We start from the raw sequence: 15,377 nt of genomic DNA on the forward strand, positions 1-15,377 counted from the left end.
GGGGGGGGGCGAAAGCCTGCCGGGACAAGTGAACACAACTGAACGGGCAAGCCTCCCCGCAAAAAACGCTTTCCGGCCTGGTTGTTAGTGGAGGTTGGACTGACTGGCTGGCTGGCTGAGGTGGTCAGGTACTGCTGGGGTCGCCTGTTCTTTTGCGCTGGTTGCCCTGCAAGTCCGCGAGTCAGGGGACTCTTCCAAGGTGCTTGCGGTGGTATCAGTGGTTGATGGGAACCCATGAGTCTGCGCCGGCTGGGGCCCGGAAGGTGGGTGCCCGGTCATCTGTCCGCTGACACGATGCAGACAGAAGAGATCTCATGTGAAACAGGAGGTTTGGGTTGGAGAAAATGGTATGTACATAGACAAAAAAATCGCCAGGTCTGGGAGGAGGAATGGCAACGGATCCAGGTCTGCGGTCGAGGGGATATGTGGATAGGTAGGTGGTTGTGTCGGCGGTTCCATTGTCTGGACGGATGAGGCCGAGCGGTGGTTAGAGTTCCGGAAGAAGTCCATACCGTACCTGTCATCTCGGACCGTCGGGGAGCTCTGGAGGCAGGCCGGGGATGGACCTGTCAAGGTGCAGGTTTCAAGTTTGGCATGCGCTACGCCCCTCAAGGTGTCTCGGATCTCAGGATGCTTGTTGAAATGTCAACATGATGACAAGCTGGATTTCAGTTGGAGATGTTCTCAAGTGGAAGTAGTCTATCAACGACTGCGGCCTGTTTGTTCAGATGCAGCTCGGTTCCGGCAACAACATGGAACCCCGCGCTTTCCATTCCGGCTTCTTGGGGCTCGGGGCGGTGCTGGGCGGTGACATGCCTATCTGCACAGTGCGGTTTTCGAAACGGGGCTGCCTGCTGTCCTTGTCGATCACCGAGCACTTGGACCTTGGAGCACATGCATCCAGAGGGTGCCATTCGAGTTCGCTGTCGCAGGTTTGCTGCGACAGCTACTCTAAAAATGTCAGAACTCCTGGGTAGGGTAAGAGAACTAGGACGGACAAGCGGAATAGCAGCGGGAGAGTGGAGGATGGAAAAGGTACCTGAATGATCTGGATGAGTCGTGCGCAACATGTGATGAATGCGATGAGATGGAAGTTGAATGCTGGACAGTTCATACACGGTATACAAGACCGTGCCGAGTCCAAGCTCCAGGATCTGGGAGCATGCTTGCTGCTTGACCTGCTTGACCTGCTTGACCTGCCGGTCCCCGCTTCTCTCCCCCGCCCCAATCAAGCTGCTCTCATGCGGCATTGTCCCAGCTTTCTTTCCCTCCCGCTGCTCTCCCGCTGTTCCAGTCCTAGTCCCAGTCCCAAGTCTTCATTGCCACCGCCTGCTGCCCTCCCTTCTCTTCCTCGAAACACCGCCTGTCACACCTCGTCCGAAAGAGCTCAGAGCTCTCTCCAATTCTCTCAATGACCGCACTCCCCTTCTTCCCCCGATCTCCGAGTTTTACGCCAACGTAAAGCGGATGCGCACACTCCTGGCCTCAGCGTCGATTCGCTCCGAATCGAGAGAGTCAGTCACATTACCGACCTATCTTCGATCCCATTGCATCAGCCTGCGACCAGGCTTGCCGATAAGATAGAAGCTATTATCGCGCCGACCGACTCACTTACACCAACACCTCCCCGCTGACGCCGACGACAATACCCCTCCAACTCTCTCAACCACTGCGCGCACGACATTGAATCGTCCGGAGTCCCAAGATGCCGCCGAGATCAAATCTCACGTCGTCTTTCCCCGTTACCGATGCGAGCAATGAGGTGGTCTGTCCGTTGCGCAACCAGGACGGCTCCAGCTGTCGGAAGCGATGCATTGGGGTGAGTTGCGCCTTGTTCATGTCGCCACCCGAGATTCTTTGACTCGGATCGCCGCAGCAGCGAAAGCAGCCGCCTCGGGGACACATGAATGGGATCATTGACGCAGCACAAACAACGTCCAGGAAAAACGCTATCGCTCCATGCAGGAGCATATCCGCCGCGCGCACCCCGAGCATTACATTGCCAAGCTGCCCGCTACGGAGGAGAGCTTCCTGCTCATGATCAGCACCTCTCCGAGCGACCGGCCCCAGGCCCAGCAGCAGCAGCAACAACAACAGCCGCAACAGCAGCAGCAGCAGACCTCGCTTCCCCCACCGCAAGCGCAGCAGCAACCTCCTCAAACGGCACACCATGCCAAAGCAGCCCAGTTTGACTACCGTCGTGACGCAGCCAGCGCTCCTGGCACGCCGCGGAGGTACGATGACTACCCTGGCAGCAGCACCTTGTTTCCAGCAGCTGCCGCACTAGCACAGTTACACAATCACAAGAGCGATGGCGGGTGGGAATCAGATGGGGTGAGTTGCACACTGGTATTGCTTCAATTGCGTCTGGCCGGCATGTTTGGCTGACCTGGACCGTCAGGATTGGCACTCGGACAGCGAACGGTTGCGGCGGCCGCGATCGTCCCTTGACCTACCTCCCATCCAACTACCTAATGCCGACGTCACGAGCGCCCCCCTTCCTAGTCTGGAGCGGCGCGATCTTCTCCCGTCGATTATGTCTCATTCACCTCCCGGCCGCTCCTCGACGCTTCCGCCGATACACAGGTCTGTGGGACCCCATCATAGGTCGAGGAAGCAGTCCATATCCAAGAAGCATCACCGGCGCAAGTCCAAAGGGCCCATGTCGGATTGGCTACGCCGCATTCAAAACGACAGCAGCTCAGACATGCTGCGGCCCGGCTACGGCGACAGGAAAGCTCTCTCGGCCGAGCCGTCGAGCGACTACGGTAAGCGCTGGGAAGATCTGATCGATGCGGCGGCGTCGGCAACGGAAGACATCGATGACGACAGAACTCCAGTGAGTCACAAGTTCGCTTCAATGCTCGACCCGCGCCTGACCAGCCAGATGCCGCAATCGCCCGTGTCCATCCAGCGATCTTCTCTCCCGCCCCTGGGTGGCGGCGGCGGAGGTGGAGGCGGCCAAGGCGGGGGTGCCTTCAACAACAACTACCAGGCATCCCCCCTGCAGCGGGCTCTCACCCCGCCGTCCTACCACCCGGAGGCCCCCGAGCCGTTCCCATCGGTCGAAAGCGGCGAGAGCGCCGACACCGGCTATCACCTGGGCTCGTCGCGCCACGGGCCTCACCACCGCGGCGGCGGCCACCACAGCGGCCTGTCGTCGGATGCCTCGCCCAGCTACTCGTCCCAGAACACCCAGATCTACTGCGCCGCCTGCCAGGGCATCTCGCTGCTGCGCGAGTCGTACGCCTGCACCGAGTGCATCTGCGGCCTGTGCCAGGCTTGCGTTGACGTGCTCATGGGCGAGCAGGGCGCTCGCAGGAAATGCCCCCGCTGCGCCACCATCGGGGGCAGGTTCAAGCCGTTCCAGCTCGATATCCGATAGATGGGGAGCCTGCCTCGTTTGTTCCGTCGGGGTTTTGGTCCATCTGGGGGATTTTTCCTTTCTCTTTGCTCACAATTTGGCCGGGAGCTCTTTCATCTCTTTCTTTTTCCTTCCTTTCTTTCGCTCACGTCTTTCTCTATACCTTGCCTCGTGGATCCGTCGGCTCGCTTTGGTCTATGGCATATTTCCCTTGGGATACTTTCCTTTACAGTCCTTCACCAATCTTCGGGGCGGCATTCTTTTTTTCCATCTAGGTACTGGGACTTGATAACATTACGGCGTTAGGAGGATTCAGATCGCATTTTGACAGACAGGCAAGAGGCGGAAATCTCGGCTTCAGCTACGGTGAGCTTGAACGACAACAACGACGCCTACCGCAGGTACAGACAACTACAGCGGCGATGACGGCCACGAGATACGCCACCTACGTCCGGCCAGACGCAACGGCACCGCCAGGAACAACAGCGACAACAGCAGCAACAAACCGGTATATGACTGTACGAAACAACCGCAACATTTCATATCGGAATACGTCCTCTCTTTTTTGCTTCTTATCTCTCTCACTCTTTCAGGACTTGTCGGGTACGGAATCAGGTAGTTTGTTTCACTCACACACACACATGGGTATGGAGATATGGGTACGGATTGGTAGGATGGATTGGGAGGTAACTGGTCCAGTGGGAAGGACTTCTGGCGTTTTTTGACTCTGCTTGCCTGCTTTTTGCTCGCGTTTCTCCTCGTTCTTTTGGCGTTTGGGGAGGTGAAGTTACTTGGCTTGTGTCGGCCAGTATAACCTTGCTACCTACATACTACATCCATGATGCTAAGGCCGTCCGCCTTTGCTCGACATTTGTGGTGGTTTTTTTTTTTGAAGTTCTTGCACTCGTTGGTGTGCGGACGTCACTGCCCCCCTACTTATAGCTCTTATGTCAGGTAGGAGGGCGGGAGATAGATGACTGGTTGAAGGCCTGCTCTAGCGTAGCTTTTCTGACTTTTAAGTCGATCGTTTGAGGTAGGGAATGGATGTGTATTTGAGTTCGAGCCTTTGGTTTTTGATGCGAACTAGTGCTAGTGAGAACTTCCAGGCTGCAATGCCGCAGTTCGACCTACGATGTATGCAAGGGAGAGATCCCGACATGGCTGCCTGCATTCTGGTTGCGGGAACGATTGGTTCGAGTGTTGCAGAGGGGTTGGATGCCTGGAGGCCCTTGGGATATTTAAGATCGCATGTCTCTTGCGACAAGAGGTCACAGCTGTTTTGTCATGTCGTTCGTGTCGTTGAGATATTTCTGCTTATCGATTCCAATCTCCGTTCCCGTCCGAGAGCATTGGCTGGGCCTGTTGAGAAACCATGGGCACTCGGAATCTGATCTGGTTCGTCAACTCCAAAGGCAACATCCTCACTCACACTTTAGCACGAAAGAGATCAGACACCCCCGACTGACTTCTTAACTCCTCAACTCCCCAGCGTCTGGTGGAAAGGCAAATGGTACATCGCCCAGTACCACCAATGGAACGGCTTCCCCGAGGGCACCGGCCTGGCCCTGTACCGGTTCCTCGCCTTCGCCGGCAACGTCGAGCGCCTCAAGCACGGCCTCGACAAGCACATCTACTACCCGACCGAGGAAGAAGTGGACGCCATTCACGCCGAGTGCCAGGCGTGGGACGAGGCGCGCTGGGAACGCGCCCGCCAGGGCCTCGAGGACCCTGGGGAGATTGACTGGAACAGGACGGGATACTCGGAGCTGTATCCGAGTATGTGGAGGAGTACGGGGGCTAGGGTGTTTGATTTGATCATTCGCGCGTGTAGGTGTGATGGGAGCAAGGAGGAGGGTGAGCAGGAGGAAGAGGTGGGAGGAGATATTGATGATAATAACCACCACGCGAGAATGTTAAGGACGTCAACCGCGTACATCCTCAGCAAGGCCAAGCTGCCGGAGAAGCTGCCTATCAGGATGGAGCTCGAGTTTGTCAACGCCACGCTGTCTTGCGAGTGGGCTTACGTGGTGGACCTCGACAGGGAGGTGCTGGAGATGTACTGTGGAGGACCAAATGCGAGAAAGAAGCATGACGTTGAGGGGCATAGGTTTAAGGATGTTGGGCCGCCCAGCGCGACGGTCCCGGACCTGGTCTGTGACTGGAGTTTTGGCGAGCTGCAGCTGCTGGAGTCGGACAAGGAGTTTATGGACAAGGTCAAGGCGGTTTGGAAGAAGAGGATGGCGGAGAGGAAGAAGGAGGAGTGGGTGTATGAGGAGCATGGGTGGGCGGATTATTAGGGCGGAGGAGGGAGGGATAGGTTCTATCTATGCTCGTACCTACGTACGTACGTACGTGCTAGGTAGGTATGTGCCTACGAAGCGGCGAGGATGTTGGATTGAGAAGAAGTGCTATTCAAGCACCTCAGCTAGCTTGGATTCTTCCAACCCGAACCTACTTCGTGGTGTGTTTTTGTCAAACTTTGGCGAGATCTATTTTGAGCTTCTCTTACAAACATTCCCACCCCTTTTTTGCCTATATCCAGCCTTGGCAGTCCCGTTCCCGTGGTACGCCCTCGACAAGTTCCCGGGCACGGAAAAAGAAGCTTTCTTGCTCATTCTTGGCCTTGCGTTGCCCCAGCTCGCTTTCTCTTGCGTCGACGAGATTCCATCGCGAAACAGGTAGTAATCATGACACGGGCTAGCGAAACCGAATTTGCCGACCCGCACCCGCAGCGGGCCCTGACACTTAGAAACTTGGTGGGTGTGGGAGACATAATATGGATGAATGTCAAGCAGGCAGATGCCTCCAATCGGATGACGTTAGAAAAAGCATCGCCATCCCTTCCCTCCATGAACGACTTGACCTGGCCTCGCCATGATTGACGGCGCGAGGTTGAAGCGATGCCAGGAAATGGGTGTGGTGGCGTTGCTCTGCTTTCCGCTGTCGTCTGGGGGATGCGAGAGCTGAATCTATACTCGAAACACTTCTACCATCCATACCTCCCCTCGAACTGGGGAGGTAGGTTGGGCATACCGGAGACTAAGGCACGCGCCCCTCTGAGTGGGGTGGCCACTATGCCCTCCCTCTTTTTCGATGATGGAGGTGTAAAGGTTCATTTCGATCTTGATTACCCGACCACCAATCTGAGGTCCGTCGCGCTACTGCAAGGCACAATGTAAACCCCGATCCCTGAGGGGAGGAGGGGAGACCAAGAATGGAGGTACAGATGGAAGTCTTCCGTCCTCGATGCCCACCTCACCTCACACACGGGAAGTTCGCGGCCGTCCGGAAATGCAGCACCACACCACCACCCACACGATGGTGACTGAGCTGCGAGGATTGGACCACCGCGCGGGAACCAAGCGACTCGTCAGCTCAATAAACTTTGCATATGTAGCCTACTTGGTTCGCGATGTGCTCATAATACCGAACCCGCTCTTGCGGCCCCCGAAGTTCGTAGGTAACTACATATGCACTGCTCACTCCACGGCCGAGGAGGGCCTCGTAGTTGCATATACAAAAGATCCATTCCGTCTCTGTCTCTCTCTGAGCCACCTCCTGCCGCCGGCTTACCCTTGAGGTTGGTGGTGTTGGTCATGCTATTTTGAAGACTCAAGGCACACAAACCGTTGTCCGACATATGCCCGCCCCTGGGGTGAGCACCGCGGACTTGATTTTGAGCCGGGTTTACACAACGACGACAGCAGCACCGCGCGGATTTGGCCGAGAGTGTTTTATTCTATTCCCGACCGTCTCACAATTCGGAAGATTCTAGTTCGGCTTGTGCCCCCCGTGATGGGTTCCCAATAGCAAGGACCTGCCTGACGATGCGAATGCAGCTACCCGTCTTGCAGACCTGGTACGGAAAAAAGAAGCTCGTTTTTTGTTCAATGCGCTTCTGGAACTGCGCGATACACAAGAGCACCAAAGAATTAACGGCTATCGCCCGCGCGCCGTTGTTGTTGCACCCGTCGACTCGCCGCCACCTCGTATCTGCTTGAGATCCTGATCTTTGAGAACATATACCCCCCTGGACCCTGACCGGCTGTTGAGAGAAGGGAGTGGTGGTGGAATCCCGATTTGCGGGTTGGCTTATTGTGCGACGCATTGACTAACGGTTGTGGGATCGCGTGGCTTTGGCCATAAAGAAGACGTTGTGGAGGAGGAAGCGCCGCCGTGAGGTTCGGAGAACGTTGGTTTTGACAGACTCGGATTGTTGTTAGTATTGTTCGAGATCACGGAATTCTCTAAGCGCAAGAGGGTTGGTCAAAATGGCGGGCAAATTCTTTATCTCCTGGGAGTTATGGCAGCAGATGACCTTCGTACGTCCTTCACCCTTTTCACCTGGCTCAATCTATGGGGCTGCACTAACTAACCACGCCTACCAAGGTCCTCGCCATGTCCATCGTCGCCGTCTTCTGCGCCGGGATGGGCAAGTCATGGCGGAACAACCGCCTGATGAAGAAACAGGAGGCGTTGGACTTGGAGAAGAGGGCGCGGATTGAAGAGCTGCGCAAGACCGGCCTGCCCATGAAGAGGCACAACCCCGTCCCCTTCGGCATCCGCGCCATCCAGAGCGGCGTCGAGGTCGACGGCATCTGGATCTCGCGGCCGAATTCCTCCGTCGACCTGGCCGGCGGCGAAAAGACTGTTTCCTCTTCCGCGACGCTTGCGGTGCGCGACTCCGATTCCCAGAAGAAGGAGGCGGCGGCGCCAGGCGATAATGGCCAACCGCAGTCTTCTGGTGTCCAGGTCACCACCACCGTGACCGTCACTACTACTCCGATGAAAGAGGGCAAGAAGACCGCCAGCCAACCTGCTGCTACACCAATCGTCCCGACCTCCTCCTCCTCCTCCCAGCGGTATACCGACACGGAGTCGATTCATAGCGAGGACTCAGCTGCGCCGCCACCGCCACCGATCCGCCGTGCGTCTGCCCAACAGCACTACCATCGCCCATCCACGGCAACCTTCGGCGAAGACACCCTCCGCAACCTCGAAGGCCGCCGGCCGCGATCGTCCTCGTCGTCCACGCCAAACTTGCTAGGCGGCACCTACGTCCCCTCGAGTCCTCGCCAGCAGCAGCAGCAGCAGCAGCAGCAGCAGCAGTACCAAAATCAACATCAACACAATGATGGTTACCCAGCCCGAAACTCCGCAGACAGGCCCAGATCGGCGGCGCCGTCGCCCTCTCCACCGTCAACCCCGTCATCTGACGATTCGTTCGAATTTCCGCTTCACAACTCTTCCTCGAGACAGCGGCAAGAATACTACCGCACCCCACCGCCGCCGCCGAGGAGAAGACGGGGCCATCAGCAGGAGCAGGAAGATGAAGAAGAGGAAGAAGATGAGGAGCTCCAGTTCCAGGGGTACCAACCACACCAGCACCAGCACCACCAGCAAGCAGTGCCCCTGCGGTATTCATACGGGACCGTGGCCGTGCCCATACCCGTGTCCATGGCAGGACCGGTACCGGTGCCGGCGCCCCCGCCAGCGTTTGGGCCGGGGGATATGCACTTCCTGCGCGTGCTAGAGAGGCCGGATGATGGATCGCCGGTGCCACAGGCGAGGTTTTCGTACCAGGCTAGGGGGAGGTGAGGGATTACTGTGTTGGGCTGAGGTCTTGTACCCTGCATGTGGGATATGACGAGGTTCTTGAGTCGGTTCTGGATGGGATGCTCATATGTGGTAGTTGAGTGTACATGTATTTCTAACTTTGAAGGGTCCGGCTGTAGAGATGGTAGTTTGGAAAAGGTCGGAAAAATGGCATGTACGTACAAAAATAGGTTGACCAGAGATACCATGACCATAAATGATCAAACAAGAGGCGTCGTTGTTGAGGCTCTGAACCCCCATGTCGATCATTTGTCTGTTGGTTCCAGGGTGTTGCTTCTTCAGGCCCTGATCCAAGCTGGTGGAAGCAGTGGGGCTTGATTTTCCCAGGCAGGGCCCACAGTGACCAGGGCCGGATCATTTGGTCACGGGATTCCGCGTTCAGGTGGGGCCTCGCGAGACGCGTTTCTGCCTGAACTGGATTTCTCTTCCGTCAACAAACCAAACACCACCAAACACCAAGCACACCTCTCGCCAAATTTCTTCCATCCAGACACATACACCCTCGTTTCGCTCTGTTCACCTGTTTTTGATACCGCACCCGGCAAGTATAGTCTCGACTTTCAAAAAACACATCTCCAAAATGTCAGGCCAAGAGGAGTACGACGAAACCGCCAATGGCGAGGATTTCGAGCAGGTCAACCCCGGGGGTCCCAGCCCCCTGAGTGTGCTTGAAGTGAGTGCCAACCCATTCAAGACCAACAGTTGCAAGCTGCTAACCAAAGCAAAAGGGCGTCGGTGGTCTCACAAAACGCGACATCCAACTTTGTGTCGAAGCGGGGTACTACACGGTCGAGTCGGTTGCCTACACCCCGCAGAGAGTCCTCGAGCAGATCAAGGGCATCTCAACACAAAAGGCGGCCAAGATCCTGGCCGAAGCCTCCAAGATCGTGCCCATGGGATTCACCACGGCCACCGAGATGCACCAACGGCGCAGCGAACTGATCTGCATCACCACCGGCTCCAAGCAGCTCGATACCATGCTGGGCGGCGGTATTGAGACGGGCAGCGTTACCGAGCTCTTTGGCGAGTTCCGCACGGGAAAATCCCAAATCTGCCACACCCTCGCCGTCACCTGCCAGCTGCCTTTCGACATGGGTGGCGGAGAGGGCAAGTGTCTGTACATCGACACGGAGGGCACGTTCCGCCCGGTTCGCCTGCTAGCCGTGGCCAACCGCTACGGCCTCAACGGGGAGGAGGTGCTCGACAACGTGGCCTACGCGCGCGCCTACAACTCGGACCACCAGCTGCAGCTGCTCAACCAGGCGGCCGCCATGATGACCGAAACGCGCTTCAGTCTGCTCATCGTCGACTCGGCCACCAACCTCTACCGCACCGACTTTGTGGGGCGCGGCGAGCTCAACTCGCGCCAGACGCACCTGGCCAAGTTCATGCGCACGCTGCAGCGGCTGGCTGACGAGTTTGGAATTGCTGTTGTCATCACGAACCAGGTCGTTGCCCAGGTCGACGGCGGGCCCTCGGCCATGTTCAACCCGGACCCCAAGAAGCCGATTGGCGGCAACATTATCGCCCACTCGTCCACAACGCGCATCAGCTTGAAGAAGGGCCGCGGTGAGACGAGGATAGCAAAGATTTATGATAGCCCGTGCTTGCCCGAGAGCGATTGCTTGTTTGCCATCAAGGAGGATGGCATTGGTGATCCGAGCCCGAAGGATTTGGAGAAGGAGTGAAGAAGGAGTGAAGCAGGGGAGGGGAGAGGTGATGTCTGGGTTGGTGTAGTGATCATAATGTGCTCTGTTAACTGCTGGAGATGAAGAGCAACGACGTCCGGGAATGACGGGGGCTCTCTCTAATGGAGTGCCCTTCGATGTGGATTGCATGAAGGAAATGATGCATTTTGCTGGGTACGGGAACTTATATGGGCATGGACCGGAGTTTGGTGGCCGGAAGCTAGGGACGGGAGGAGGAACATGGGCTGGCCGGCGTCGAAGGATAGTAGCTGTTTTCTAGAACATGGCATTACCATCTCATGGCTTGTATACAATTGTCGCGCTTTTTATCGAAATCCATGATGCCTATTCGTACCATCTTTGATTTTGCTCCTGACGTGATTGACCTGACATTTTCAGGCTGGGAGGAGAGTTGGGCGTGAGGTGAAAGCCGGACCCACTTTGGCCCAAGCTCCCGCCAAGCTTTCCTCCAAACAGAGTGGATCAGAATTCTGCCCTTGCAGCTCTGCAACTCCGATTCGCGTCGTCCAACTTCAACAAACCGCGACCTCCAGCCACCACCATCCCCCATCCAGCTTGCTTGCCATCGACACATGGGGGAACAATGGCTTCCAACGGCTTTGAAATACTCTACAAGGAGACGCGACTCGGCCTAGAGCCTACCTCGCAATCATCCACCGTCCAGATCCGTGTCGCGCCCTCCAATTCCTACTCGAGGTCAACGCCCAGCCGATCCAGCGACGATGAAAAGAGCTACCGATCCAAGAACCTCGCCACGGCCTCGTCCATCTACTACAGGAAACACCACTCCTCTCCGCGCGGGTTCCTGTGGCGCGTCCTGGACAGCGGCACCGTCCTCAGCCTCCGCGTCGCCGACGTCCGCAAGCACGAGAAGGATCCCGACTGTCCGCTCATCCTGAACCTGCGGTTCCCGACTGCCCTTCGCACCTCGTGCATCGGCTTCGCCGACCCGGAAGACCACGATGCGCTGTGCGTCTTTGCTATCGACCAGTCGAACCACCTGTGGTCCGTTACCCTTCGGCCCGAACATTTCCGCAAGAAGTCCGCCGCCGATGGCCTCAGCGAGACGAGCCGCTCCTACACACCGCCGGGCTTCGGGTTCAAGCACCCGCACAGGCTTGCCGTGGTCAATGCCGACCAATTGATTGTTACCATGCATGATGGAGGGATTTTGAAGTTTGATAGGAATAAGAATCACAACTGTGCGCTCCCTTACCTCTCCTGTTGTGTGCCGTTCTGTCGCTAACCACGGTTTACCTACTGCAGCACACGGTTCTGAGTGGCACGAGACCATCTACAACGTCGCGGGATGGGGTCAGAGTCTTCGCGGGCTGGTCCCGTTCCAGCGGAACCCGACCGTCCGATACGACAAGATCAACATGGAGTTGACCGCGGCAGCCTCGACAGCGGTAACAAGCATGGGCCATGACGAGACGGCCTTCCTGTTTACCGTTTGTCTCGACCACCGGATGCGCATCTGGGACGTGCGGACCGGCCAGATCCTCTACACAGGCGACATTCTGAACACCAAGCGAGATCCCCAGGATGTTGGCCGGTGGACCGTCGATCCTGCGCAGGGAAATCTAGTCCGGATCCTGGAGAGAGGTCACGGCCAGGCCCTGGTCGTCACATACTCTCCCTTGGGCGCAGGCGAGTTCAAGTTCTGGAAGGTCAAGGCGAACGACCGCGGGTCGCTGCACGTTGCCGATTGCTTCCCCGACGCCCATCTCGTTCCACCAAGTCCTTCCTCGCTGGACGTGTGGAACCTCGCCGACTTTGCCGTCGCGGAACAGCCCACCGGGCCTGAACTTTGGATCATGTGGAAGAACAACACCAGCTACCGCGTCCACAGGTTACAGGTGCAGCTGCGGAACACGCACGATCCATTTTCGGACGGTTGGAAGACGGTTAATATCGACACCACGCCGCCTACAGTGCAAGCGTCTGGCCCTTGGAGCCCGACAGACTCGACGGAGAAGTGGCTCGAACTCATCTTCTACCCCGGCCGTTTCTCCAAGTCGACCCTGGAAACAGCGCTGGCCATGTATGAGCGAGGCCTGGGCGCGCCCAAGGAGTCGACCGGGAAAACGAGCAGGAGCATCGCCGAGTCGATTTGTTCCGTCCTCGGGTCCGCCACGTCGCTGGAGCGCACCTCGTCCGGTGGTGCAGATTACGACCAGTTCCGCAACACAAGCGAGACGCAGTGGATGCGCTTCTGGCGTCTGCTGCTCGAGCTTGACAAGCAGAGGGGCGAGGCCCTCTCGCTGGTGTTCGACCCCCACGACGGCATGGTTTGGGTGGCCTGTGCCGACTTGCTCGCCGCCGTCCGACAGTGCAGCGATCTGGATCGCCTCTACTACAACATCCTGACGTCGGAGCAGAAGAGCGAGGATGTCGCGTCGCTAGTGTCAGCCGGTCTGGCGTTCCTCGAAGGCTTTTCCGACAGCATGCATCAGCTCAGCCGAGCTGCGTTGAGGGCCGAGCTGTATGATAGCCCGACGCAACCAGAGATGGAGCGGATGCAGCTATTCCTGGACCGCGCGGGGTTCTGGACGTCCGTCACGGACGAGGATTGCGCCCAGGTGTTTGACGCGCTGGGCCAGAATTACCGGCTGGTGACGGAGACGCTCTACGAAGACCTGTTTGATCTCATCACCGCGACGAGTGAGGCGAACTCTCAGGAGCTCCGGGAGCCCTTCACCGGGTTCGGCCGCAAGGTGGTCGTCCGCGCTGTTCAGGAGACCATCGAGCTTCACTGGGAGATCCTCTTCAGCCAGCTCATTCTCCTCGTGCATATGGAGTTTGACATTGAGAGCGAAGACGCTTCCCCGCTGCATTCTCGGTTCGACGTTGGCTCTATTTATAACAAGTTGATCGATGCGCTTCGCCGACTGGAGCATCTGAGGTGGATGGCCAAGACGGAGCTGAGCATACCGGCGTCGAAACCGGGCTCGTCGGGGTCATCCTCTCCGGTGTGGTCCAGGCGCAGCCAGCCGGACGAGAACGCCACCATCACGGCGCTCGAGTTCATCACCGGCCACCTGTTCGGGCTCCCGGAGAGCAACGGTATGTCGCTGCTATCGAGCATCACGGATCTGGTTCTCGACCTCTGCGCGCCCAGCAGCACGACGGTGCTCTACACCTGGCTCATCCAGTGCTCGCTCCTTAAGCAGGACCGGGCCGACCTGGCGCTTGAGCTCCACCCCTTTGCCGAGAAGGACCCCTTCTCAACATATGTGCAAGGCCGCGTCTTCCTCGCGCTTCGCGACAACGACACGGCGGCGTTTTACTTCCGGAAAGCGGCCGTCGGCCTGAGCACGCCCCTCAAGCACCTCGACCGCCACAGCGCCGGCCTTCTGGATGACACGGAATGGAACCTCCTCAACAGCGGTCTTCCCAACTACTACGCCCACATCGTCAGCCTGTTCGACCGCGCCAGCGGGGCGCAGTCGTACGTCGTCGAGTTTGCGCGCCTGGCGCTGCAGTTCATCCCTCCCCACGCTCCGGACACGACGGGGCTCCGGGCCGAGATGCTCAGCCGCCTCTTCATGTCGGCCGTCACCGTCTCCGACTTCGAGGCCGCCCACTGGGCCTTGCTCGCCATGGACGACGAGGCCATGCAGCGCAGCTACCTCAAGCGGCTGATCGAAAAGTTCTGCGAGACGGGCCAGACCTCGGACCTCATGACCCTCCCCTTTGCGGGCTTGCAGACCAAGGTCGACGACATCCTCGCCGACAAGTGCCGCCAGACGCGCGACCCGCGCGCCGGCGTGCCGTACCACCAGATCCTGTACGCCTGGCGCGTGGCGCACGACGATTTCCGCGGCGCGGCCGCCGTGCTGCTCGACAGGCTTAAGAAGCTGCGGCGCGCGGGCGAGGGGGATAAGATTGGTAATGGTGCGAATGGCGGCGCAGAAGATCCGCTGGATACCCAGGTCACGAGACAATATCTCTTGCTCATCAACGCGCTGAGCTGCGTGCCTGCGCACGAGGCGTACATTCTCGAAGACTTGTCGCCCGAAGACGAGGAGGACGAAGACGCCACCCCGCCGCCGGGTTTGGCTACCGACAACGACAGCGACGATCTGGAGTCCAGCCTGGACGAGCTGTCCAAGGCTCTCGACGCCGAACTCTCGACCACCACGCAAGACGGCGACGGCGGCGACGACGACGACGCGAAGATGCAAGGGGACGATGATGACGATGAAGCCGCGGCGCTCCGGGCCAAGATGAAGAGCTTCGCGCAGACGCTGGCCGTGTCGCAGGGGGGTGGTGGCGGCGGGGAGCAAGGCTCGCGGCTGCCGCCAAGGCGGTTCTTGGTGCTGGCGGATTTGAGGAAGCAGTACCAGCAGGAGCTGGACCGGATCGTGGCGATTCAGAATGATCGGTTTGCGTTTACGGGGGAGGAGGATTTGATGGATTTGGCGTAGTCGGGTAAGAAAGGAGTGTTTTCTCTCTTCCTAGGGAGTGGGGATGAATGAGAAGGGGAGGGGGAAGGGGATGTTGGATGTTGGATGAGGATGGATAGATAGGATGGATGGATAGCGGAGCAGAAGGATGGAAGGAAGCAAGGAAGGAAAGGGGGTGAGTTGGTGGGCAAACTACCTACAATACCATGTCCAGAGTGTTTTTGTAATGATGTTTGTTGTTTGGTTTTCCTTTCTTCGTTGCTGTTGTCAGTCAATCAG

At 57.9% G+C, this 15,377-nt stretch overlaps 6 protein-coding genes across 6 annotated transcripts; 5 read left to right on the forward strand and 1 right to left on the reverse strand.

The window, feature by feature from the left end:
- Positions 1-724: 724 nt before the first annotated feature.
- VTJ04DRAFT_2984 (uncharacterized protein) lies at positions 725-1,250 on the reverse strand (the record flags this gene model as incomplete). Its single annotated transcript, XM_069360833.1, has 2 exons — positions 725-884; positions 1,117-1,250. 2 exons carry the CDS (start codon positions 1,248-1,250, stop codon positions 725-727), a joined length of 294 nt encoding a protein of 97 aa, XP_069221505.1.
- Positions 1,251-1,705: 455 nt separating this feature from the next.
- VTJ04DRAFT_2985 (uncharacterized protein) lies at positions 1,706-3,385 on the forward strand (the record flags this gene model as incomplete). The annotated part of the gene is made up of 4 exons (XM_069360834.1): positions 1,706-1,819; positions 1,942-2,334; positions 2,402-2,839; positions 2,888-3,385. The coding sequence occupies 4 exons, from the start codon at positions 1,706-1,708 to the stop codon at positions 3,383-3,385; spliced, it is 1,443 nt and encodes a 480-aa protein (XP_069221506.1).
- Positions 3,386-4,736: 1,351 nt separating this feature from the next.
- Positions 4,737-5,661, forward strand: VTJ04DRAFT_2986 (uncharacterized protein; the record flags this gene model as incomplete). Its single annotated transcript, XM_069360835.1, has 2 exons — positions 4,737-4,759; positions 4,854-5,661. 2 exons carry the CDS (start codon positions 4,737-4,739, stop codon positions 5,659-5,661), a joined length of 831 nt encoding a protein of 276 aa, XP_069221507.1.
- A 1,974-nt stretch (positions 5,662-7,635) lies between these two features.
- Positions 7,636-8,962, forward strand: VTJ04DRAFT_2987 (uncharacterized protein; the record flags this gene model as incomplete). Its single annotated transcript, XM_069360836.1, has 2 exons — positions 7,636-7,686; positions 7,754-8,962. The coding sequence occupies 2 exons, from the start codon at positions 7,636-7,638 to the stop codon at positions 8,960-8,962; spliced, it is 1,260 nt and encodes a 419-aa protein (XP_069221508.1).
- Positions 8,963-9,560: 598 nt separating this feature from the next.
- Positions 9,561-10,668, forward strand: VTJ04DRAFT_2988 (uncharacterized protein; the record flags this gene model as incomplete). The annotated part of the gene is made up of 2 exons (XM_069360837.1): positions 9,561-9,653; positions 9,709-10,668. The coding sequence occupies 2 exons, from the start codon at positions 9,561-9,563 to the stop codon at positions 10,666-10,668; spliced, it is 1,053 nt and encodes a 350-aa protein (XP_069221509.1).
- Positions 10,669-11,272: 604 nt separating this feature from the next.
- Positions 11,273-15,119, forward strand: VTJ04DRAFT_2989 (uncharacterized protein; the record flags this gene model as incomplete). Its single annotated transcript, XM_069360838.1, has 2 exons — positions 11,273-11,891; positions 11,956-15,119. The coding sequence occupies 2 exons, from the start codon at positions 11,273-11,275 to the stop codon at positions 15,117-15,119; spliced, it is 3,783 nt and encodes a 1,260-aa protein (XP_069221510.1).
- Between the last annotated feature and the right edge of the window lie 258 nt (positions 15,120-15,377).

Source organism: Mycothermus thermophilus, assembly GCF_041956435.1.
Source record: "Mycothermus thermophilus strain CBS 625.91 unplaced genomic scaffold VTJ04scaffold_2, whole genome shotgun sequence".
In the NCBI taxonomy this organism is placed as follows: Eukaryota; Fungi; Ascomycota; class Sordariomycetes; order Sordariales; family Chaetomiaceae; genus Mycothermus; species Mycothermus thermophilus.